Raw genomic sequence first — 22,109 nt, 5'->3', positions numbered from 1 at the left:
GAAACTCCACCCGGGAGGTGGAGGCTGCAGTGAGCCGAGACCGTGACACTGCCCTCCAGCCTGGGCCACAGTGAGAAACTCCATCCCTCCACAGACAAAATTACTGGCTTTTTTCCCAGCATAAAAGTAAAACATGCTTACAGAAAGCAATGTGGGAAAAAAAAGAAAAGTAGAAATGGAAAGAAAGTCTCCCCACTCACCAAAAATAGCCACTTAGTTCCTTCCTGTCCTTCTTGCAGATGATCAGGAAATCTGTGTAACTACAAACCTTACACAGGACCAGGGCACCCTATTCTTTGTCCTAAATCCTAAATATTTTAAGAGCAGCTTTCTTACACATGAGCCCAACAGCCACTCCACGCTCCGCCCGGGGACCCTCCACCCCCCCAGGGCCTCTGAGCCGTCCCATGTGTCCAGAGGTGCAGAAGGAGCTGCAGGACCAGCTGCCCTGCATGGGGGTCAGTACCTTGTACCGGGCTGGCCAGGTGGAGATAACGCCCGACCAGTTGCATGCACACAGCATCCATGAACTCGAATGCAGACAGGATCTCGCCCAGCATCCCCTTGCAGGTGCTGAAGGTCTGCAGAACCTCAGCAAAGCCTGGACAGCCTGAAACGGGTCACAGCACGTCAAGCACTGCACAGAGCCAAGCCCAGACCACCCAAGTCCCCCTTCAAAGCAGCAACATCAGCCCGACTCATGTGGGGTGAGCTGGGCAGCTGCGAGGAGTGCAAGGGCTGGCACTGCAAGAAACAGCCCAGGGTTCGCCCGGCAGGTACACGCCTGGTGTCACCACCAGCATCCGGAGGGGAAGGCGCCGAAGAACCACACAGCACCTGAGACAGCAGCAGTGGGACTCAGAGGGGGTATATCTTGGGAACTCTGCAAACACAGGGCCAGCAACAGGCAGCCTTTGGGAACGGCTGCATTTCTCTTAACACAGTCAGCACTCAGGTCTTCCCTGCACTCAGGACCTCATCCAGCAGGCGTTTACCGGACACGCTGAGCCCCCTGCGGTGCTCCAGAGTTGGGGGGCTACCAGCAAGGCCCCTGCCCTGGGGAAGCCGACCCTCAAGGATAAAGATGGAAAGGAACTGAGTGGGTGTCCACAGGTGGACAGCCCCAGAGATGCTGCAGCAGGAGGGGGGCCCTGCCCATCTTTCAGGGAGAGATGGGGAAGCAATGTGAAGGCACGTGGATATCAGAGAAGAATTTTCCAGAGAGAAGGTCTCACAAGTGCAGAGGCTGGAGGCAGACACCTGCACTGGGTGACACAGGAACACCTCGAGGCCTGTGACCCAAGCGCCATGATGGGGTGTGGCTGCAGACACACAGAGGGCCAGGTGTGGGAGGTGTCGGTGGTGTTGGAGGGTCTGGCGGTGGCTGCAGGTGTCGGTGGTGTTGGAGGGTCTGGCGGTGGCTGCAGGTGTCGGTGGTGTTGGAGGGTCTGGCTGTGGGGACTTGGCATCTTGCTCAGAGTGGGTGGGAAGCCCCAGGAAGTGGAACAAGAGTGCCACGTGGGAAGTCGCCCCAGCTGCAGGAGGGCAGGAGCCAGGGCTGACCGGGGCCCTGGAGAGCCGGACTGAGCCCACAAGCACGCGGGACCCCAGGGCCATCCTCACAGGGGCCTGTTCTACACGGTTTAGATGTGGGCGCGGCACGAAGAGGCGAGTGACTCTGTGAGACCTGGAGGCAGGAAGAGCAGATGCGGCAGCTGGGCTGGCCTCGGGCTCCCAGGACCACAGGCAGGCGGCACACAAGTGACTGCAGTCGGAGTGGGATCAGAGCAGAGAGCAGAAAACAGAAAACGTGGATGAAGAGGACCCGCTGATCCAGACAGCACTGCCACCCAGAGAGAGTCTGGCAGAAGCAGTCAGGGCTGCCCCAGCCGTTCCGGGGTCAGGGGTGAGGAGCCCCACCAGGGGCTGAAGGTGGAGGGTGGGCAAGAAGGGGGTGTGGGGGCAGCATCACAGGCCAGGCTCGTGCCAGAGGCAATGGGCGAGAGGGGCAATGAGAACTGATGGCTGGGTTGGTGGTGGGAGGACAGTGAGTGGCAGCCTTGGTGGGAGGGGCACCAGTGAAGCGGGCAAGTCCCGATTAGGGCAGATCCAGGAGAAGGGGCCTCCACCCAGCAGCGATGGGCTAGGCCACGTGACCCAGCGCCCAGTGAAAACACCACAAACGCTGGGCCAAAAAATACCGAAGAAAAATGCTGAAGAGGCCGGGCACGGTGGCTCAGGCCTGTAATCCCACACTCTGGGAGGCCGAGGCGGGCAGATCACCTGAGGTCAGGAGCTGGAGACCAGCCTGGCCAACATGGTGAAACCCTGTCTCTACTGAAAATACAAAAATTAGCTGGACGTGGTGGCGGGCGCCTGTCATCCCAGCTACTTGGGAGGCTGAGGCAGGAGAACTGCTTGAACCAGGAGGTGGAGGTTTCAGTGAGTCGAGATTGCGCCACTGCACTCCAGCCTGGGCGACAAGAGTGAGACTCTGTCCCAGAAAAAAAAACCACACTGAAGAGCGTCAAGGGCAAGGGAAGAGCCTGACCTGGGGGCTGAGCAGCACCAAGCCCAGTGCCGCTCTTGGCTGACAGCCCTTGCCCCGCCAGCAGGTTTGGCCTCAAGCTTCCCAGCCCACCCAGAGTGAGGAGTCCAGGAGACCCCCACAGGGCCACATCTTAGGAGTCAGGGCCAGAAGCAAGCCTGTCCCAACCAACTTGCCCTGAAGACTGCAGGGGAAGTGGTTGAACAGAATGAGAAAAATGCAGAATGGAGCTCGGCGCAGGCGCTCATGCCTGTGGCCCCAGCATTTTGGGAGGCCAAGGCAGGAGAATTGTTTGAGCTCAGGAGTTCAAGACCAGCCTGGGCATCACGGTGAGACCCTGTCTCTACAAAACAATTTAAAAATTAGCCAGGCATGGTGGTACACACCTGGTCCCAGCTACTTGGGAGGCTGAGCCAGGAGGATCCCTTCAGCACAGGAGGTCAAGGCTGTAGCGAGCCACGACTGCACCACTGCACTGCAGCCTGGGTGACAGAGTGAGACCTTGTCTCTCAAAAATATGCAAAAGGGTAATATTAAAAAAAAAAAAAAAAAACTTTCCTGATAAATCATGACCCTCGATCAGCCCTACACAGCCCTACACTGACTTGCTGCCTGGGAGGTTCACAGAATTTCATCCTATGAACTTGGTCACTCCCAGGCTGCACAGACCCAAAGCCCCCTAGCAAAAGCAGAAACAAACCCTCTCTGGAGGAAGGTGCTTTGTCTTTGGCATCTAGGAACCCCTACAAATAATTCTTCAAACGTAACGAGCTGAACGCTGCCACAGCCAGCAGGAACCCCTACAAATAATTCTTCAGACGTAACGAGCTGAACACTGCCACAGCCAGCCAAGCACAGAGAAACTAAGGAGCCAGCAGGGTGAACCAGCAGGAACAACAGACGCTAAGACAGACCACACAGGCTGGTGCAGTGGCTCAGGCTCACACCTATAACCCCCACACTTTAGGAGGCCACGGTGGGAGGATCGTTTGAGCCCAGGAGTTCAAGAGCAGCCTAGGCAACATAATGAGACCCTGTTTCTACACACAATTTTTAAAAAATTACCTAGGCATGGTGGTGTGCACCTGTAATCCCAGCTACTCAAGAGGATGGCTTGAGCCCAGGGGCTATGATCACACCACTGCACTCCAGCTTGGGCAACAGAGTGAGACCTTGTCTGTAAAAAAACGTTTACAGACTGACTACAGACTTGAAAAAATGGAATTGCCTGATTATAAAACATCATAAAAAATTATTCAAAGTTTTTTTTTTTTTTGAGACAGAGTCTCGCTCTGTCACCCAGGCTGGAGTGCAATGGCGCAATCTCAGCCCACTGCAACCTCTGCCTTCCGGTTTCAAGCGATTCTCCTGCCTCAGCCTCCCAAATAGCTGGGATTACAGGCATCCATCACCATGCCCTGCTAATTTTTGCATTTTTAATAGAGACAGCGTTTCACCCTGTTGATCAGGCTGGTCTCGAACTTCTGACCTCGTGATCTGGCTGCCTCAGCCTCCCAAAGTCCTGGGATTATAGGTGTGAGCCACTGCGCCCAGCCTAATTTTTGTACTTTTAGTAGAAATGGGGTTTCATCATGTTGGCCAGGCTGGTCTCAAACTCCTGACCTCAAGTGACCCACCCACCTCGGCCTCCCAAAGTGCTGGGATTATAGACGACAAACTATGTTTAAAGACACAAATGGTGAGCTTGAGAATACCCAGAATAAAAAAGTATAAAAAGTAACATTGTAGATTTGAAAAAAATAATAAAACTTCTAGAAATAAAAAACTTTCATAATCAAAATGTAAAACTCAATGGACAGAGCGAACCATCCATGGAGGGGTTCGGCAGCATATAAAACACAGCAGAAGGGGGCGTTCGTGAACTGGAAGACAGATGAGAAGAAATCATGCAGAATGCAGCACAGAGAGAGACGATGATGACAATACGGAGGGGAGATTAAGAGACACAGAAGACGGACGAGACGTTCTATCCTGAATCACATTCCCAAAAGGAGAGGAAAACACAGGCAATATCTGAAGCAATAACAGCTAAGAATTTCTAGAACTGGTAAAAGATGCCAAGTCACAGGTTTAAGAAATTCAGTAATTCCAAAGAGATGAAAAAGAACTAACACCACACACTGAAAACTTTAGAAGATCAAAAAGAGTGATGTTTAAAGTGGCCCACAGGGGGCCGGGAGAGAGGCAGAATCCCCTCACAGCAGCGCCTACAGACAGCGAAGTACCCAACAGCAAGGAGGCCAGAGGACAGGGGGCGGCATTTCCACCGAGATGAAAGAAAACAAACGACAGCCGGCAGTCGAGATGAAAGAAAACAAACGACAGCCGGCAGCCGAGATGAAAGAAAACAAACGACAGCCGGCAGCCGTGTGCCTGCGGAGAAGAGCCTTCAAGAATGAGGGTGAAATAAAGGTATTTTCAGACACACCAGAAGGGAGGAAGTGGTCACCAGGAGACCTTTACCTCAGGAAACGAACGAGGATGTGTTTGCAACATACTCCCAAACGGAAGATCTGACGCAAGAGAGTGGAAGGCAGAGACAGTGCCATAAAATAACTATCCTGGTGAGATTGTTTAAATACGGAACACACATCGCAAGATGTAAGTGCTGAGGGAACAAGCGGAGTCTCAGCAGCCTCCAGGGCTGCCCAATCTTCTGGCAGCTCAAGACACTGAACTGGGAGTCGGTGAGCTAGACCCGCCACCACTCACGCGAAGACTGCTGGGCTGTGCGACTTCTGAGCCCCTGAGGAGATGCTGGATAAACCCGCCCGATTCAAACGAAGCAAGAAAGGAGACAAAGGCACGTCCCGGGAGAACCAAAGAAGCGGCCGTGAGGAAAGCAGGCCTGTGGAGACACGGCAGCAGGCAGGTCTGCTGAGACCCCCAGTCTGGGCTGACTAGGGAAGACCCCCATTACAGGAGGGAATTCTTTATCCCCACGGTAACTAAGAGTGGTGTCCCGAACTGATGCCAAATGACAGCACGTCCCTCAATCTTACACCACAAGCTACTTAACTAACACAATGGGGTGAAGGAGGCAACACAAGCCTCAGTTTTGCTATGAAATGAAGTGTCCTCTGACCAGAGACAGAGACAGGCCTCACTCCAGACCTTTACCCACGACCACCAGGAAAGCCAGGTCCTGGATTTGATTGGAAGCAGAGATGTCAGGAGATACGGGAACCGACAGTCCTGGGGGGGTCCCTCCATCCCCTTCCTCACACCAGCACTGTCAGAGCAGACGCTCGAGCCCAACTCCCCGTCTCAAGGCACAAATCGAGGAAGCCCACCGAGGAAAGCCACGTTCACAGCCCTGGGCTTGGGTGGACACAGGATGGACACCGCAGTGATGACCCCCAAAGTGCCCTCCGACCCGATGAACAGCTGCTTCAGGTCATAGCCCGTGTTGTCCTTCCTCAGGGAGGTCAGGCAGTCCAGGATGGTGCCGTCGGCCAACACCTGGGGGCGAAGAGAGGCGCGTTCACCCACCTGCCAGCCTCCTGACACCGCGTCGGTCGCCTCCAGGGCCAGGTGACACTGCTGCAACAGCCTGCGGTCATGCCAAGAGGCTGACGGATGGACTTTCCTCCCATACGAGTGACACCCCCCACACACAGCAGCTCACTACCCAGGGGGCACGCCCAGGGTTGGGGGCAGTGGGGAGGCTCCCCGGGAGTAGGGCATTGAGAACACAGAAAAGAGCCAAGCCCAGGACCCAGCCACCTCCGGACCCACCAGCCATAAGGCAGCAAAGCTCCCGAGCTGCGGGCCTCTCCGTGTCCTGTGTGCTGGTATTGGGAGTCGGAGGCTTCTACAGCTCGTGAGTGCAAGAAAGTAATTTATAATAAAGATAATCAGTGGCTGGCCAGAATAAAAGCTACTGGAGCGTCATAATTTACTGGATGGCAGCAAAGCATGGTTTTGTGTTTGCTTCGTCCACGTGGGTAAACAGGACAGAGAGCTCTGCCCGTGACACTCGGCTGGTGAGGGTGCAGGGAAACGGAGGGGCCCTGGAGGAACAGCGGTCGACACAAGGTCACGAAGCTGACCCTGGATGAGCCTTCCTTCACACCCGGCTCCCGGAAGCCCACCACTGCCAGGGCGGCGGCCCCTGTAACTGCATCCTCTCCATGTGGCCCCGAGGCAGTGGACACAAAATCACCCTCTCATGGGAGGGCAGGGCAGGGCCAGGCCTCCCTCAGGATGGGGGTGTATGCAGCCCGCACATCCCTGAGGGGCCCAGGGCCAGGAACCAAGACCTCCCACCCCGAGGGGCCCCATGCACCTGCACTACCACATGGGCCCACGAGAGCCGCAAGAGGACGCCCCATGGCCACCTCTGCGCCAAGCGGCCGCCCCAGCTCACCACTTCCAGGCCCAGGACAGTCCCATGCAGTGAGCCGTATCGAAGAAACCGCAGGCCCCCGGCGTTGGTTGCCACGTTTCCCCCGATGTGGCAGCTGCCCTTGGCTCCTAAGTCCAGTGGCATGATAAAGTCCCGTTCCTCCACGTAGTGGCTCAGCTCCTCCAGGACGCAGCCCGCCTGGCAAACCAGAATTCCTGCAGAGAGCGACCAGGCTGCCACAGCACTCGGCTTCCAGTGGGCCCGGGGCTGGTGGGGCCCACCCCCATCCCGCACAGGCAGCCCACCCAGAAGGAACATCAGCCTCAGCGCCAGGGCCGAGGAGAAGAGGCGCCCCCACATCGCTGGCCCAAGGCTGAAAACATCCGGGCCTAACAGGACCTTTATGATTACAGTGACACAAAAGAAAAATGGGTAACATGAAAAGAGAGGGAAAAACTTCCCACCCACACACATGCTCCTGGAAAGGAGCAGAAGGGGGAAGATTCTCAGCTGGGGCTGACCCTGGCCCTGGGCACGTGGGACAGTGTCTGGAGACATTCTGGGTTGGAGGTGCCATGGGCACCTCGTAGGCAGAGGGATGCTGCTCAACACCCTACAGTGCAGGTGCCTGACCAGAGAGTGACCGGGGCCTGGAGCCCGGCCTTGTGGGGAGAGGCCCAGCTCCAGAGCAAGACCCTGGCACCCTGGGTCTGCCACGCCACGTGACCACAGGATCCCCTCACACCTGCCACGCCCTGGCACCCTGGGTCAGGATCCCCTCACGCCTGCCACGCCCTGGCGCCCTGGGTCAGGATCCCCTCATGCCTGCCACGCCCTGGCGCCCTGGGTCTGCCGTGCCATGTGAGCACAGGATCCCCTCTGCCTGCCACTCTGCACCGCACACACCTCCAGAGCGGGCTGGAGCCAGAAGGGACCGGAGTGACAGCCCTCACCATACGTCATCAAAGTGACCCCACAGCAGGCATGTCTGGAGGGGCCAGGCGAGGTGGGGCTGGGCGGCCAGGCTACAGACGTTGGTTCTTTCCCCAGCCCCGTCCCTGACTCATTCGCCCACCCAAGCACTGCGAGTCGCAGACACTGGCAAGGAAGAACTCCACCAGCACCAGGAGGGACACCTGGGCCCCGAAGGGCGGCACAGGCTTACCAGACACACTATGGAAGCTGAGGACCTTGTTCATGCGGGCAGTGGAGAGGATGATCTCGTCAAAGACGGGGACGCTGCCACCCACCATGCCTGTGTTGCCCCCCTGTGGGTTCACGGCCAGGTTCCTCTCATGGCAGTGCCTGGGATGAGGACAGGAGGGATATCGGGGCTCTGTCCCCACCCCCACGCTACCATCCCCAAGGACACGCCACAGGACCAGTGCCTGACCCCAAATCCTGATTACTCTGCTCTGCCTGCAGCCCCGGCGGCGGTTCCTCCCCAGCCCACGCATGTGAGGGATTCTGAGGAAGGACAGATGCCAATCCAGGAGCCGTGCACAGGGTGACGGAAGTGGAGGCCCCGATTCTATGTCCTAAAAGACTTCCCGCACAGGACAGAACGTCCTACACGCCCCGCTCCCATCCTTCCCGTTCACACTGTGGTCACAGAGGGCCCAGCTCAGGGCTCCTCGACCACACTGCCCCCACCCCCTTCCACCCTCTGCCTGCATCTCCCCAGCCTTGGCCCGTCATCCCCCAGATGTGTGCCCAAGGACACCTCCCTCCCAACCAGTCTGCACCTTTGCAAAGCCCCAAAGCCTTGAGCACACCCAACGGGTAAGGGCTTGGAGAAACCAAAGCTCCCTGACCTGGAGAGAGGAATCTGCCCACGTACATTAAATAAACCCTGGAGGCAAGCCCCAGGGACGGAGTTTAACAGAGTAAGTGCAAATTGCCACAAAGTACCTGCTGAGGATGATCTAAAGCACTGTCTACAATCATGGAAACCTGGAGACGAGTGCCACCCTGTAGCGTGTCCATGGGGGAGGATCTTTGCTGTTACAGATGGTGCCAAGAAATGTGCAGGGGCATTGCCAAATGGGGGGAAATGATTACACACCATAGATGCATTGAGATAGCACTTAAAAACCACAGAACAAACACTGAGACACACAAACCAAGATGTCATCGGCTGGCTTCGCACCACGTCACCCCAGCTGCCCACAGGCTCCACGAGGAAATGACCGGCAGGCAACACAGAAGGGCTTGGGGGAGCCGGGCGCCACCACCTCACCTGAGGATGTGGGACACCTCCTCCGAGGTCCGTGGCCTCAGCAGCACCTTGCTAGAGCCTGTGACAGGAAGGAAACCCCGTGAGACAGCATTGGGGGAGCTGCAGATGAGGCAAGTGGGCGCTCTCCCCAGAGCGAGCTTTTTTCTTTTGGAGACGGAGTCTCACTCTGTTGCCCAGGCTGAAGTGCAGTGGCACGATCTTGGCTCACTGCAACCTCTCCCTCCCGGGTTCAAGCAATTCTCCTGCCTCAGCCTCCCGAGTAGCTGGGATTACAGGCACCCGCCACCACACCTGGCTAAATTTTGTATTTTTAGTAGAGATGGGGTTTCACCACATTGGCCAGGCTGGTCTTGAACTCCTGACCTCATGATCTGCCCACCGTGGCCTCCCAAAGTGCTGGGATTACAGGCGTGAGCCACCATGCCCAGCCCCCAGACAGTGATCTTATTTGGGAAGCTGAGGAGAGAGAATCACCTGAGCCCAGGAGGTCGAGGCTGCAGTGAGCTATGATCGCAACACTGCACTCCAGCCTGGGTGACAGAGCAAGACCCCGTCTCAAAAAAACCAAAACTAGGTCCCACGTGGGAGGTGGCAGGCCGGGCACTGGGCAGTGTGCAGAGGTGGGTGAGGCTGGGCCCTTGGACGAGAGTCCCACAGGCCAGGCATTGGCGGCTCTGAGGTTGCCCACTCACTTGTGGTGAGGTCAGTTCGGTTCCATGGTAACAGGCTGTCTGCAGGCTTCCCTCCTGCCACGCCACCACACTTCGTTTCGTGATGTGTGCGCACCTCACACGCAGACACTTGAGACCTTGTGGACATCCTGTCGCTCCTCAAGCTTCACCCATTAACATCTTTGATTATCTTAGACTGAATCAGTTACTAGGATGGTTGCCAACGAGTGATTTTTCCTAAATCCAATCGTCCATCTACATTTCCTTTTCTTTCTTTTGAGACAGGGTCTCACTCTGTCACCCAGGCTGGAATGCAGTGGTACAATCACAGCTCACTGCAGCCTCAACCTCCTGGCCTCAAGTGATCCTCCCACCTCAGCCTCCCAGGTAGCTGGGACTACAGGTGCCTGCCACCACGCTCAGCTAATTTTGATATTTTTAGTAGAAACAGGGTTTTGCCATGTTCCCCAGGCTGCTCTTGAACTCATGGCCTCAAGCAATCCACCCACCTCAGCCTCCCTAAGGGCTGGGGTTACAAGCATGAGTCGCTGCGCCTGGCCTCTTAGCTGACTCTGCCATGAGGGAGGGCTTTCCCCTCGCTCCCACTGACACGTTTACGTAGCTGCTTATTCACAGTGATGAGGGCTCTCGGCTTCTCATTTTATTCACTGGGCTGTAAGTCTCGGCTGCCTTATTTGCTGAGTGCCTGGATGTGACCAATAGGAGCCCTCTAAGCTAGTTGGCCGGCTTTGCTAACCACTGCTGCCCCAAGTGAGCTGGCGTCTTTCTGCCTTTGGGTTTCCTTGAGATGACTTTCCCAGGTGATGGGGGCTGCAGACAGACGGCAGGTGCAGTCACAGGTGCCTGTCACCTCTTCACGGAGCTCTGAGAACCAGGCTGTGGTGTCCACCTTACTTTTCTGATCGGAAAGCCACTTAATCTCTCTTTCATCAAACCAGCAATGTTTGCAGAGGGGCCTGCTGGGCGCCTGGGCCTTGGCCGACACTTCAGCGCAGCACCTGAGGGAACTGTGGCACCTGCACTCGCTGCATCCCTGTCCCCAACTCAGCTCGGGAGCCCCAGGACTCCTGGCAAAGCTTTCGACTTGGGCACACTTGGGACGCACCTGTGACAGGGTTGTCAACACATACATGAGTGCGCCCCAGAATGCAGGCCAGGCCGCATTCCAGACACAGAATGCGGACAGAAGGACAGAATTTCCCACTCCTGTGATGTTTACCTTCTAACGGGAAGGATAACAAGGACGGCTCCCTCCCAGTGGTCCAGTGTTAACGATGGGAGCCCCACAGAGAGAGAGGGGGCCGTGGGGGGAGAGCCGCCAGAGGTGACGCAAGGGTCCAGCCTGTTTTCACACCGCGAAACCCCCACCCTCCCGCCAGCGCAGGCATGCTCACTAAACGTCTGCAGCATCCATCCGGAGCACATGGTCTAGATTTTTGAATATGATGCTTAATGAGTTTTCAGAAGTCTAGACATGCTCTCTCTCCAAAAGCAAGCCACACTAAGGGGCAATTCATCTAAAATTCAACAACTAAGCCTCATCTCAGTAAACACCTACTGAGCAGACATTCAGGACCAAACCTGTGGACTCAAAGATGAGTGAAATTCAGCCTTACCCTCACCAAACTCCGGGCAGCAGGATGCAGAGGAAGGTGCCCTCCCACAGGCGCACACAGACACTGAGGGGCGGCCCTGCAGCAAGACAGGGTGTCCATGGCCACGGACATCCAAAAAGGGTGCTGACTGGAGAGAGGGGTCCCAGGGGGACAGCCAATTCTTGCCCAGTCAGGCTCAGGCAAGGCAGGGGAGAGGAATAGTGTAGCCACCCCTCAATCTCAGTTATAGCTTCCACCCCACTCCTGCAAGCCCTGGGAGAGCCCCCTTGCCCACTAGGGCAGCAGCAGCATAGCCCAGGGTGCTGGCCTCTGTGCAGGCTGGGAGCACAGGAATCCAAGCCTTGTGCTCAAGGCTCACGCTAGGTTCCTGCCCCACTCACCCACATGGTGTTCTCAGGGCAGCAGCTCCAAGCCTCATTTTGTAGGGCAGGCACTGAGGGTCAACTGCCTAGGGTCACCCAGGCAGCAGTGCTGAGCCAGGACTGGGGCCTGACTTAGTCAAGCCCAGAGTGGGCGTCCATCCTCACCTGGCTCCAGGGACAACACTCAGGCCCTGGGCCATGGTGGACGCTCAAGGCTGCAGCTTGAGATCGCCCCAGAGGGATCCTTATTTAGGGAGCAGGGTGAGGGTGGGGGCCGTTCCACTCAAGAGAGCTCCTACGTAGTGACCATTGGTCCAGCGATTTCCAGTGACTCCCAGCCTTTCTGCAGGGAAAGAGCTGCTTCCATTATCTGAGCCTAGACCCCAGTTCAACTTGCTAACTTTCTGAACTGTTTTAACATACACTGCACTCCCAGGTTACATGGTCTGGAAACTCTGAGTATTCTTAATACTTTCAATCTTCTACAAGGGCCAAAACAACAACAACAAAAAGATAAAAAAAATTCCAGATCTTCCCAATATCAGCACACCCTACGTTGAGCCCCAGGACCTGGTGCCAGTGCTACAGGTTTAAATATATCATTTTGTTGTAAATTAGAGTCAACCAATTCTCTTCTACCTCACTTTACTATTTTAGCAAGAACACCATGTTGATTTTTTTTAATTGTGTAAGCACATAGGTTATGTTATCTCAGAAATCATTTTTTTCTATCACCCAGGTTAGACAGCAGTGGTACCGTTACAGTTACTGCAACCTCAACCTCCCAGGCTAAAGCTGTCCTCCCACCTCAGCCTCCCAAGCAGCTGGGACCACAGACACACGCCACCACACCCAGCTAATTTTTAATTATTTGTAGAGATAGAGTTTCACCATGTTGCCCAGGCTGGTCTTGAACTCCTGGGCTCAAGTGATCTCCCACAGAACTGGGTTACAGGTGTGAGTTGCCACACCAGCCTGCAATCATTTCATAAGAGAAAACTGGGTCAGGTGTGGTGGCTCATGCCTGTAATCCCAGCACTTTGGGAGGCCGAGGTGTGTGATCACCTGAGGTCAGGAGTTCGAGACCAGCCTGGCCAACATGGTGAAACCCTATCTCTACTAAAAAAATACAAAAATTAGCTGGCTGTGGTGGCGGAGGCCTGTAGTCCCAGCTACACAGGAGACTGAGACAAAAATCACTTGACCCCAGGAGGTGGAGGTTGCAGTAAGCGGAGATTGTGCCACTGCACTCCACCCTGACAGGGCAAGACTCAGTCTCAAAAAAATAAATAAAATAAAAATAAGAGAAAACTGGGCACTGTTACCAAAAGGAAGTGCCAGCCCCGGAGGCTGAGAAGTTCCTCATTCATGCACAGACTTGTAAGCCAGTGGGCAGGAGTGCAGTGGGAGGAGAGGAGCAGGCGTGGCCAGCCAGGAGCCCTTCATCTTACCTAGTGGGTTCCAAAAAGATATGTCCGCTTCCCAATGCCCCAGGACCTGTGAATGGGACCTTATTTGAAAAAACGGGGCTGGGCGCAGTGGCTCATGCCTGTAATCCCAGCACTTTGGGAGGCCAAGGCAGGCAGATCACGAAGTCAAGAGATCGAGACCATCCCGGCTAACACTGTGAAACCCCGTCTCTACTGAAAATACAAAAACAATTAGCCGGGCATGGTGGCGGGCACCTGTAGTCCCAGCTACTCAGGAGACTGAGGCAGGAGAATGGAGTGAACCCAAGAGGCAGAGCTTGTAGTAAGCCGAGATCGCGCCACTGCACTCCAGCCTGGGCGATAGAGCGAGACTGCGTCTCAAAAAAGAAAAAAGAAAAAGAAAAAATGGTCCAGCTGAGCGCCGGGGCTCATGCCTGTCATCCCAGCACTTTGGGAGGCCAAGGTGAGTGGATCACCTTAAGTCAGGAGTTCAAGACCAGCCTGGTCAACATGGTGAAACCCCGTCTCTACTAAAAATACAAAAATTAGCCAGGCGTGGAGGCGGGCGCCTGTAATCCCAGTTACTTGGGAGGCTGAAGCAGGAGAATTGCTTGAACCCAGGACAGGGAGGTTGCCGTGAGCCGAGATCGCACCACTGCACTCCAGCCGGGGCAACAAGAGTGAGACTTCATCTCAAAAAAGAAAAAAAAGGAAAAACAGTCTTTGCAGGTGTAATTAAGTTGACAGTGCTGAGGTGAGATCATCCCGATTAGGGTGGGCCCTCAATCCAATGAGAAGTGTCTTTATAAGACAGATGGAGAAGTGTCACGGAGAAGAGAAACCTGTATGAAAAACAGAGGCAGAGACTGGAGTAATTTGGTATCTGGGGCCACCAGGAGCTAGAAGAGGCAGGAAGGAGCCTTCTCTGGAGGCTTTGGAGGGAGTGGAGGGAGCGCAGCCCTGTGATACCCTGATTTCACACTTTTGGCCTCCAGAGCTTAAAGAATAAACTTGTAGGGTTTGGTGGGGAGGGGAATTGTTTTGTTTTAGAGATGAAGTCTTGCTGTGTTGCCCAGGCTGGAATGCAGTGATGAGATCACATTCCACTGCAAACTTGAACTCCTGGGCTGGAGTAACTTTGTTACTGTTTGTTTTTTTAATCCTGGGCTGGCTGATTTTATTTATTTATTTATTTATTTTTATTTTTAGAGACGATGGGGGAGAGGCGGCGGTGGGGGAGTCTTGCTACGTTGCCCAGGCTGGTCTTGAACTTCTGGCTTCAGCCTCCAGGGCAGCTGAGAATACTGGCAGAGCCACTGCGCCCGACAAACTTGAGTTGCTGGCCGGGCGTTGTCGGAGTGGCTCACGCATGTAATCCCAGCAATTTGGGAGGCAGAGGTGGACGGATCACGACGTCAAGAGATTGAGACCATCTTGGCCAATATGGTGAAACCCTGTCTCTACTAAAAATACAAAAATTAGCGGGACGTGGTGGCGGGCGCCTGTAGTTCCAGCTACTAGGGAGGCTGAGGCAGACGAATCACTTGAACCTGAGAGGCGGAGGTTGCAGTGAGCCGACATCGTGCCACTGCACTCCAGCCTGGCGACAGAGTAAGACTCCGTCTCAAAATAAAATAAAATAAAATAAAAAAATAAAAACTTGGGTTGTTCTAAGCGACTCGTTCGTGGTCCTTTACTCCAGCAGCCTGTGGCGGTGCACACGCCCCTCTCAGCGCAGCCAGGGGCTGGCACCCCCACCCAGCTCGTTCTCAGCCCGATTTGAAGCCTCCACCAGAAGGCGCAGGAGAGCAGGCCCCGCCGCAGCTTCCCAAGCCTCACCCACCTCGCAGCGTCCGTATCCAGTCCACGTTGGGAGCCTGCAGCGCCTCCGGATCCGTGACGACCCCGCCGGGCACGATGCGCTCAAAGGCGGCCAGGTCCTGCTCAGACACCGTGGAGAACGGCAAGCGCCGCACGGGGTAGCGCTCCCGGGTCAGCGGCACCTCCGGGGTCCCGGGGGCGGAGCAGCAGCCCCTGCGGGCCAGGGGGCCAACCGGCCGACCCCAAGAACCCGCGGCTCCCGGGGCACAGGCCCCGCGCGGCCCCGGGGGACACCGGAACAACCACGCGGGCCGCGCCAGCAGCTGACGGGGCAGCATCGCCGCCGGGACGGAGGCCTCGGGCTCCTCCTTCGGGGCGAGGCCGGTACTCAGGGCCCGGGGGGCAAGGGCCGGGAGCTGCTGGCTGCGCGCCTGGAAATGGCCAAGGGGAATTTCACGTTTTATGCACATTGTACAACTTGAAAAACGCTTGCAGAAGCAGGGAGAGGGGCAGGAGGGCAGCCAAGGGGAAGGCTCCGAGCACCCGGGCCCTCCCCCGGCCCGGCCCGCAACCCCGCGAGCGCGCGAAGCCCCGCAGCCGGCCTGGACTTAGCGACACGCAGGCTCGCGGCGGCCTCGCCGGGACCTGCCCCGGACCCCAAGCCGCCACGCTCGCCCCCAAGGGGACCCCGCGGACGCGCGCGCCTTCCACGCGGTCACGTGACGAGCTGCAGTGCCGCCCCCACCCCCGCTCACAGGCACAGATTGGCTGGAGGCGCCCGAGATCGCGCCCCGCGACCCCCACCCGCCGTGGAACCGCAGCCCGGGAACCTCAGCCGAGCGCTCCGGGCGGCCGCGCGCACGCACCCGCGACCACGTCCCGGGCTCCAACCCTCAGCGCCCACCGCAGGCCCAGAGCCGCTAGGCCGGAGTGGGCGGGACGACGCCACGCCTGCGCATTGACGGCTCCGCCCTGCCATCGAAGCCCCGCCCCGCGCTCCTAACAGGTCCCGCCCCTCTCGTCATTCCCGCCCTCCATGCCCCGCCCCGCCGTCCAAGCCCCGCCCCGACTGGCTTCGGAGGGTCAATCGCCGCTCCCTCGTCCTGCGTTCCCGGAGGGCCTCCGGCGTCCAGGCTGTCGGGCGCCTCCCTTCAGGTAGGGAAGGGACTAGGCTGAGCGCAGCCCAAGACGCCCAAGCAGCAGCCGGAGCGTTCTCCAGAACGAGGCCCGGTACGGGGGCTCGGCTGAGGGACCTGGGGGCCGGCCCGCTCCTCCGAGGCCGTGCCCAGGGGGCGCCCCTTTCGCCAGCGGCCTCCCTCCCCCAGCTCCTGCACGGACCACCCCTCCTGGGCCCCCAGCCTTAGCTTAGGGGGCAGCTGCCTCCTGCAGGTGTTTTCTTGCCTCCGTGTCCGCTTCCGCCTGTTCAGCCCTCCGTGCCCTCAAACCCTTCGCACACCTGGGGAGCTCCTGGCCTCCTGACGCAGTACCTGCTGTCCCGAGGAGCCTCCCGGCCTGGGCTCCCCTTCCTGAGGCATCGCCAGCACTTGTTTTGTGGGTTTTCGAGACAGGGTCTAGCTCTGTTGCCCAGGCTGGAGTTCCGGGGGTGATCTCAGCTCACTGCAACCTCTGCCTCCCGAGCTCAAACCGTCCTCCCACCTCGGCCACCCAAGTAGCTGGGACTACGGGCGTGTGCCACCACGCCCGGCTAATTTTTTGTTATTGTATTTTTGTAGAGATGTGGGGGGGGGGGTCCTCATGTGCTGCCCAGGCTGGTCTCGAACTCCTGGACTCAAGCCATCCGCGCGCCTCGACCTCCCAAAGTACTTGTTACTTCAGCTCACCCAATTCCATAGAACCAGAGGGTGCAGACGATGCAGATCTCTGAGCAGATGAGGGCAGAGAGCAGGAGCCCGCACTCGGTCCAGAGGCCAGACTGTGGAGCTGTGCAGGAGGCGGAGGCTACGCCCATGACAGCAGATGGGTCCTGGTAGTCACACAGAAAACCGGCAAGCTGGATTTGTCCTGGTGATGAGGCTCTGGAGCAGCAGTTGAATGGAGTCATTCCCGTCCTCCTTAACCACATCCCCAAGGGCCACTCACCTTCTTCCCAGGTGAATCACCCATGCAGGGCTCTTCCAAGTCAGCAATGCATTTTGCCTTTGGACTACAACCCTGGGAAGGTGACGTCCACCTGGCCCTTCCTACCTGGCTGGCCCTTCCTCTGCAGGCCGGTGTGGGAGTTTCCCATTGTCAAGTGTGACTGTTTCAATTACACATTCAGGAACTGGAAAGAACCACAGATGAGGTCTGTGGACCCCCTTACCACCCGACCTCCACACGCCCTCCTGTGGACCCCCTTACCACCCGACCTCCACACGCCCTCCTGTGGACCCCCTTGCCACCCGACCTCCACACGCCCTCCTGTGGACCCCCTTGCCACCCGACCTCCACACGCCCTCCTGTGGACCCCCTTGCCACCCGACCTCCACACGCCCTCCTGTGGACCCCCTTGCCACCCGACCTCCACACGCCCTCCTGTGGACCCCCTTGCCACCCGACCTCCACACGCCCTCCTGTGGACCCCCTTACCACCTGACCTCCACACGCCCTCCCTCTGACTAGCAGGCCAGTGGCATCTTGGACCCCTGGGATTAGGAATGATTCAGAACTCATAAAGATTACCACCCATACCACCCCCTAAAATAACTGATTTTTCTGGCCAGGCACGGTGGCTTACGCCCGTAATCCCAGCACTTTAGGAGGCTGAGGCAGGTGGATCACCTGAGATCGAGAGTTTGAGACCAACCTGGCCAAAATGGTGAAACCCTGTCTCTACCAACAATAAAAAAATTAGCCGGGCGTGGTGGTGGGCGCCTGTAATCCCAGCTACTCGGGAGACTGAGGCAAGAGAATGGCTTGAACCTGGGAGGCAGAGGTTAGAGTGAGCTGAGATCACACCATTGCACTCCAGCCCTGGCTACAGAGTGAGACTCTGTCTCAAAACAAAACAAAAAAACAACTCTGTCTCAAAAAATAATAACAACTGATTTTTCTTCTTCCCAGGGCACAGACCCCTGGCAAAGCCCACATGTACCCTTGGAGAATGCTTGGAGGAAAACATGGCATGTGCTGGTTTCAGTGTTGTGGGGCCCTTCCCCCAGCATCAGCCTCCTCTTCCAGCGAAGACTCTGGTCTGCAGATTGGTTTCACCTGGATGGTGGGTGAGGGGCCGACTGTACCTCGTGAGGACCAAGCTCTTCCCAGGTTCTGTTAATGCACTGCTCGAGGCAACGTTTTGAGACCCATCAGCTCCTATTAGGTTTGTGTCCCCCAGAATTCGTATGCGGAAGCTGTAACCCCCAATATGGCCATATTTGGAGATGGGACTTCTGAAGAAGTAATTAAGGTTAAAGTCAGTCACAAGGGTGGGGTCCTGATCCGACAGGACATGCGCCCGTAAAATAAGAGACACCAGAGAGCTCCCTCTCCCAGTCAGTCATGTCGGCACACGTGAGAAGGCAGTGTTGGCAACCCAAGGGAAGAGCCCTGGACAGGCACCAGACAACACCAGCATCTTAATCTTGGACTACCAATCTCCAGAAATAAGAGACATTTTTGTTAAGCCCCCCAGTCTGTGACATTGTGATAACCTGATACGGTTTGGATTTGTGTCTCCGCCCAAATCTTATGTTGAATTGTAATCCCCAATATTGAGGGAGGAGCCTGGTGGGAGGTGACTGGCTCATGGGGGCAGATTTCCCCCTTGCTGTTCTTGTGAAAATGAGTGAGCTCTCAGGAGACCTGCTTGTTTAAAAGCGTGGCACCTTTCCCCTCTGCTCCCTTTCTCTCCTGGTCCGCCATGGTAAAATGTGCTTGCTTCCCCTCCGCCTTCTGCCGTGATGTAAGTTTCTCGAGGCCTCCCCGCCATGCTTCCTGTACAGCCTGCAGAGCTGTGAGTCAATTAAACCTCATTTCTTTATAAATTATACAGTCTCAGGTTGTTCTTTCTGGCAATGCAAGAATGGACTAATACAGAGCCCAAGCTGACTCCAGCAGCTTCCAAAGGGCAAGTACAACACAGCAAGTCTTGCCCTTCCAGAGCAAGCACAGTACTCTCTTAGAGCAACTGCAGCATTCTCACACGTCTTCCTTGGAAGTGAACTTGAGCAACCACCCAAGGTAAGGCACAGGGTCCTCCGCAGACCCCCAGCCAGCAAGCTCCGCAAACCACTCTCCAATCACTGCATACCCCTTCAAAATTCAACTTCACACACTTGTCTCTGGGCACAATACTGACATTTTACACCCATTTCCCAGAATGATGCTGAATCATGGGGGTGGTTCCCCCATACCTTTCTCATGGTAGTGAATAAGTCCCACGAGATCTGATGGTTTTATAAGGGGAAACCCCTTTCACTCGGCTCTCATTCTCTCTTGTCTGCCGCCATGTAAGATGTGCCTTTTGCCTCCTGCCATGATTGTGAGGCCTCCCCAGCCATGTGGAACTGAGGGTCCATTAGACCTCTTTTTCTGTCAGGCGCAGAGGCTCACTCCTGTAATCCCAACACTTTGGAAGGCTGAGGCAGGTGGATCACCTGAGGTCAGGAGTTCAAGATCAGCCTGGCCAACATGGCGAAACCCCATCTCTACTAAAAATACAACAATTAGCAGGGTGTGGTGGCGTGCGCCTGTACTCCTAGCTCCTCAGGAGGCTGAGGCAGGGGAATCGCTTGAACCCGGGAGGCAGAGGTTACAGTGAGCCGAGATCACGCAGTACCATTGCACTTCAGCCTGGGTGACAGAGCAAGAAGACTGTCTCAAAAAAAGAAAAGAAAATTTTTTTTTAAGGAACCCTCTTTTTCTTTATAAATTACCCAGTCTTGGGTATGTCTTTATCAGCAGCGTGAAAACAGGCTAATACAGATGCACTTTCAACTGTTTGTTCCAAAAAATACTTTATTTATTAAACAATATATCCATAATCTATAACATGATCCAAAAATACTGATATACATCTTTACATTATCTAATAAAAAGATTTACAATATTTCCTTTACAAAGGGAACATAGATAATAATTCCTTGAAAATAAAAATGTAACATTCATGTTAAAGCTGCGTCATCTTTTTGGATGAAATGTGGTTAAAGGTGAACACCACAAAATACAGAGGAAGAAAGAAACTCCAGTACAGTCTCTCCTGAATGGGAACATTTTCCCACATTTCCCCTGGCTTAAAATTCCTCTCAGCACAGGTATTGAAGGCCGATCACTGGTCACTGAAAATTTAGGAAAACCTAAGTCTTCAATGCCCATAATAAACATCTCTCTGAGTTTTATTCTAAACCATGAAGACCTAACCTAGGACAGGGCAGACCCTCGGCTCTGTGGTCATGTGGGAAGCTGCTCTGGGCCAGCGTCACTGCTCAAAGCAGCCCCAGCCAGGGCTCCCAATGACAGGACAGGAGGCCAAGTACAGTGGGGCTGCTGGACAGAAGACAAGCTGGCCAGTGTCCCCATCTGTCCCGGCAAACCCTCCCACCGCCACTGATCTGCACAGCTGCTGCTCGCTGCTCCAGGCAGACTGGAAAACACCCACGCCACAGAGCCCTGGCCAACAGTGAGACAGGTGGTCAGCTGCTGCTCAGGCGGCCACATAGGCCTCCACTCGGTGTCCCTGGCCAACAGTGGTCTCATGTCCACCCGCCCAGGGGTCCCACCCAACATGAGATGGGCGGTCAGCTGCTGCTCAGGAGGCCACGTAGGCCTCCGCTCCGTGTCCCTGGCCAACAGTGGTCTCGTGTCCACCCACCCAGGGGTCCCGCCCAACATGAGACAGGTGGTCAGCTGCTGCTCAGGAGGCCATGCAGGCCTCTGCTCGGCATCCATGTCCCCAGCAGCAGCACCTGGGGCACATTCACAGATGCAGAGGGCTCAGTTTCACCAGCTCCTGTTTTCAAAGCAGCCTGCCTTCCCCTACAGGATTTCCTCAGATCACTGATACCGCAACACTGAAAACAAGGAAAATGGGCAGAACGCTCCTTCCCATAGAGGTCAATCACACAGCCACAGAGGACCCACACGTTCGGCTCAGATGAAGCTGCCAGAGTGACCCACTGGGTCCAGCCCAGACACTCTCAATCCAGGAGATGGGTCTGGAGCTGGGCAGCTGTGGAGGGGGGTCTGGTCCAAGATTAAATCCCTGAATCACCCGCCGGGAGAAGGCAGCCAGGCCTTCTGGAGCAAGGTGTGGATGCTGCAAATGGTGTGGCTCCTGTGTCCCTGCAGGGCTGGGGCCAGGCCAGGGGCCATGACCTTCTTTTCTGGCCAAACAGCCACTCCTGAGTGTGTCTCTCACACGGCTAGCACAGCATCAGCCACAGAGTACTCAGGATTCAGTTGGGTCCAAACTACAGCCCAAGGAATTGTCTCATTCTGCTCATGTTTTCTGTGTTTCTTCCAAAACTCTCTGCATATTATTTTGGTGATATTATCGTAAGTGGCAAAAGTAAACATTAAAAACATATAAGCGGCCGGGCGCGGTGGCTCAAGCCTGTAATCCCAGCACTTTGGGAGGCCGAGGCGGGCGGATCACAAGGTCAGGAGATCGAGACCACAGTGAAACCCCGTCTCTACTAAAAATACAAAAAATTAGCCGGGCGCGGTGGCGGACGCCTGTAGTCCCAGCTACTCAGGAGGCTGAGGCAGGAGAATGGCAGGAACCCGGGAGGCGGAGCCTGCAGTGAGCCGAGATCGCGCCACTGCACTCCAGCCTGGGCAACAGCGTGAGACTCCGTCTCAAAAAAAAAAAAAAAAAAAAAAAACAAATAAAAACACATAAGCACAGAAACGTGAAAAGGTCAAAATTCAATACCTGGGAAGGTGCACAGTGGCAGGCAGGACCACATCATCACGTGTTAGACAGAAGCTTCCCACGTGGAAGCCAGTCATCTTTCCCCAGAAAACAGTGAGACCTCAGGAAGCCAGGCAGCCAAAAGCATCAACAACCCCAGCTCCTTCCAGGGGTAGCCATGG

General features: G+C 55.9%; 1 protein-coding gene across 8 annotated transcripts in view; it reads right to left on the bottom strand.

The window, feature by feature from the left end:
• LOC105473753 (D-2-hydroxyglutarate dehydrogenase) overlaps positions 1–16,041 on the bottom strand; it is a 32,482-nt gene extending 16,441 nt beyond the window's left edge. The window contains exons 1-7 of one of the 8 annotated variants that reach the window (XM_011727713.3): positions 15,944–16,041; positions 15,100–15,508; positions 9,157–9,214; positions 8,083–8,222; positions 6,939–7,132; positions 5,863–6,031; positions 467–610 (exon numbers count right to left, since the gene is read on the bottom strand). In XM_011727713.3, the coding sequence (XP_011726015.1) occupies positions 467–610; positions 5,863–6,031; positions 6,939–7,132; positions 8,083–8,222; positions 9,157–9,214; positions 15,100–15,415 (1,021 nt within the window). In that variant the 5' untranslated portion in view covers positions 15,416–15,508; positions 15,944–16,041. Of the gene's footprint in view, positions 1–466; positions 611–5,862; positions 6,032–6,938; positions 7,133–8,082; positions 8,223–8,310; positions 9,215–15,099; positions 15,732–15,881 lie in introns of those variants that run through there. The other 7 variants (XM_024790377.2, XM_011727715.2, XM_011727716.3 and 4 more) reach the window with 7 other exon arrangements.
• Positions 16,042–22,109: the final 6,068 nt, after the last annotated feature.

This window comes from Macaca nemestrina, chromosome 11 (genome assembly GCF_043159975.1).
Source record: "Macaca nemestrina isolate mMacNem1 chromosome 11, mMacNem.hap1, whole genome shotgun sequence".
Lineage (NCBI taxonomy): Eukaryota > Metazoa > Chordata > Mammalia > Primates > Cercopithecidae > Macaca > Macaca nemestrina.
Note: the sequence above shows the minus strand (reverse complement) of the source record. Positions and strands in the feature narration are given on the sequence as shown.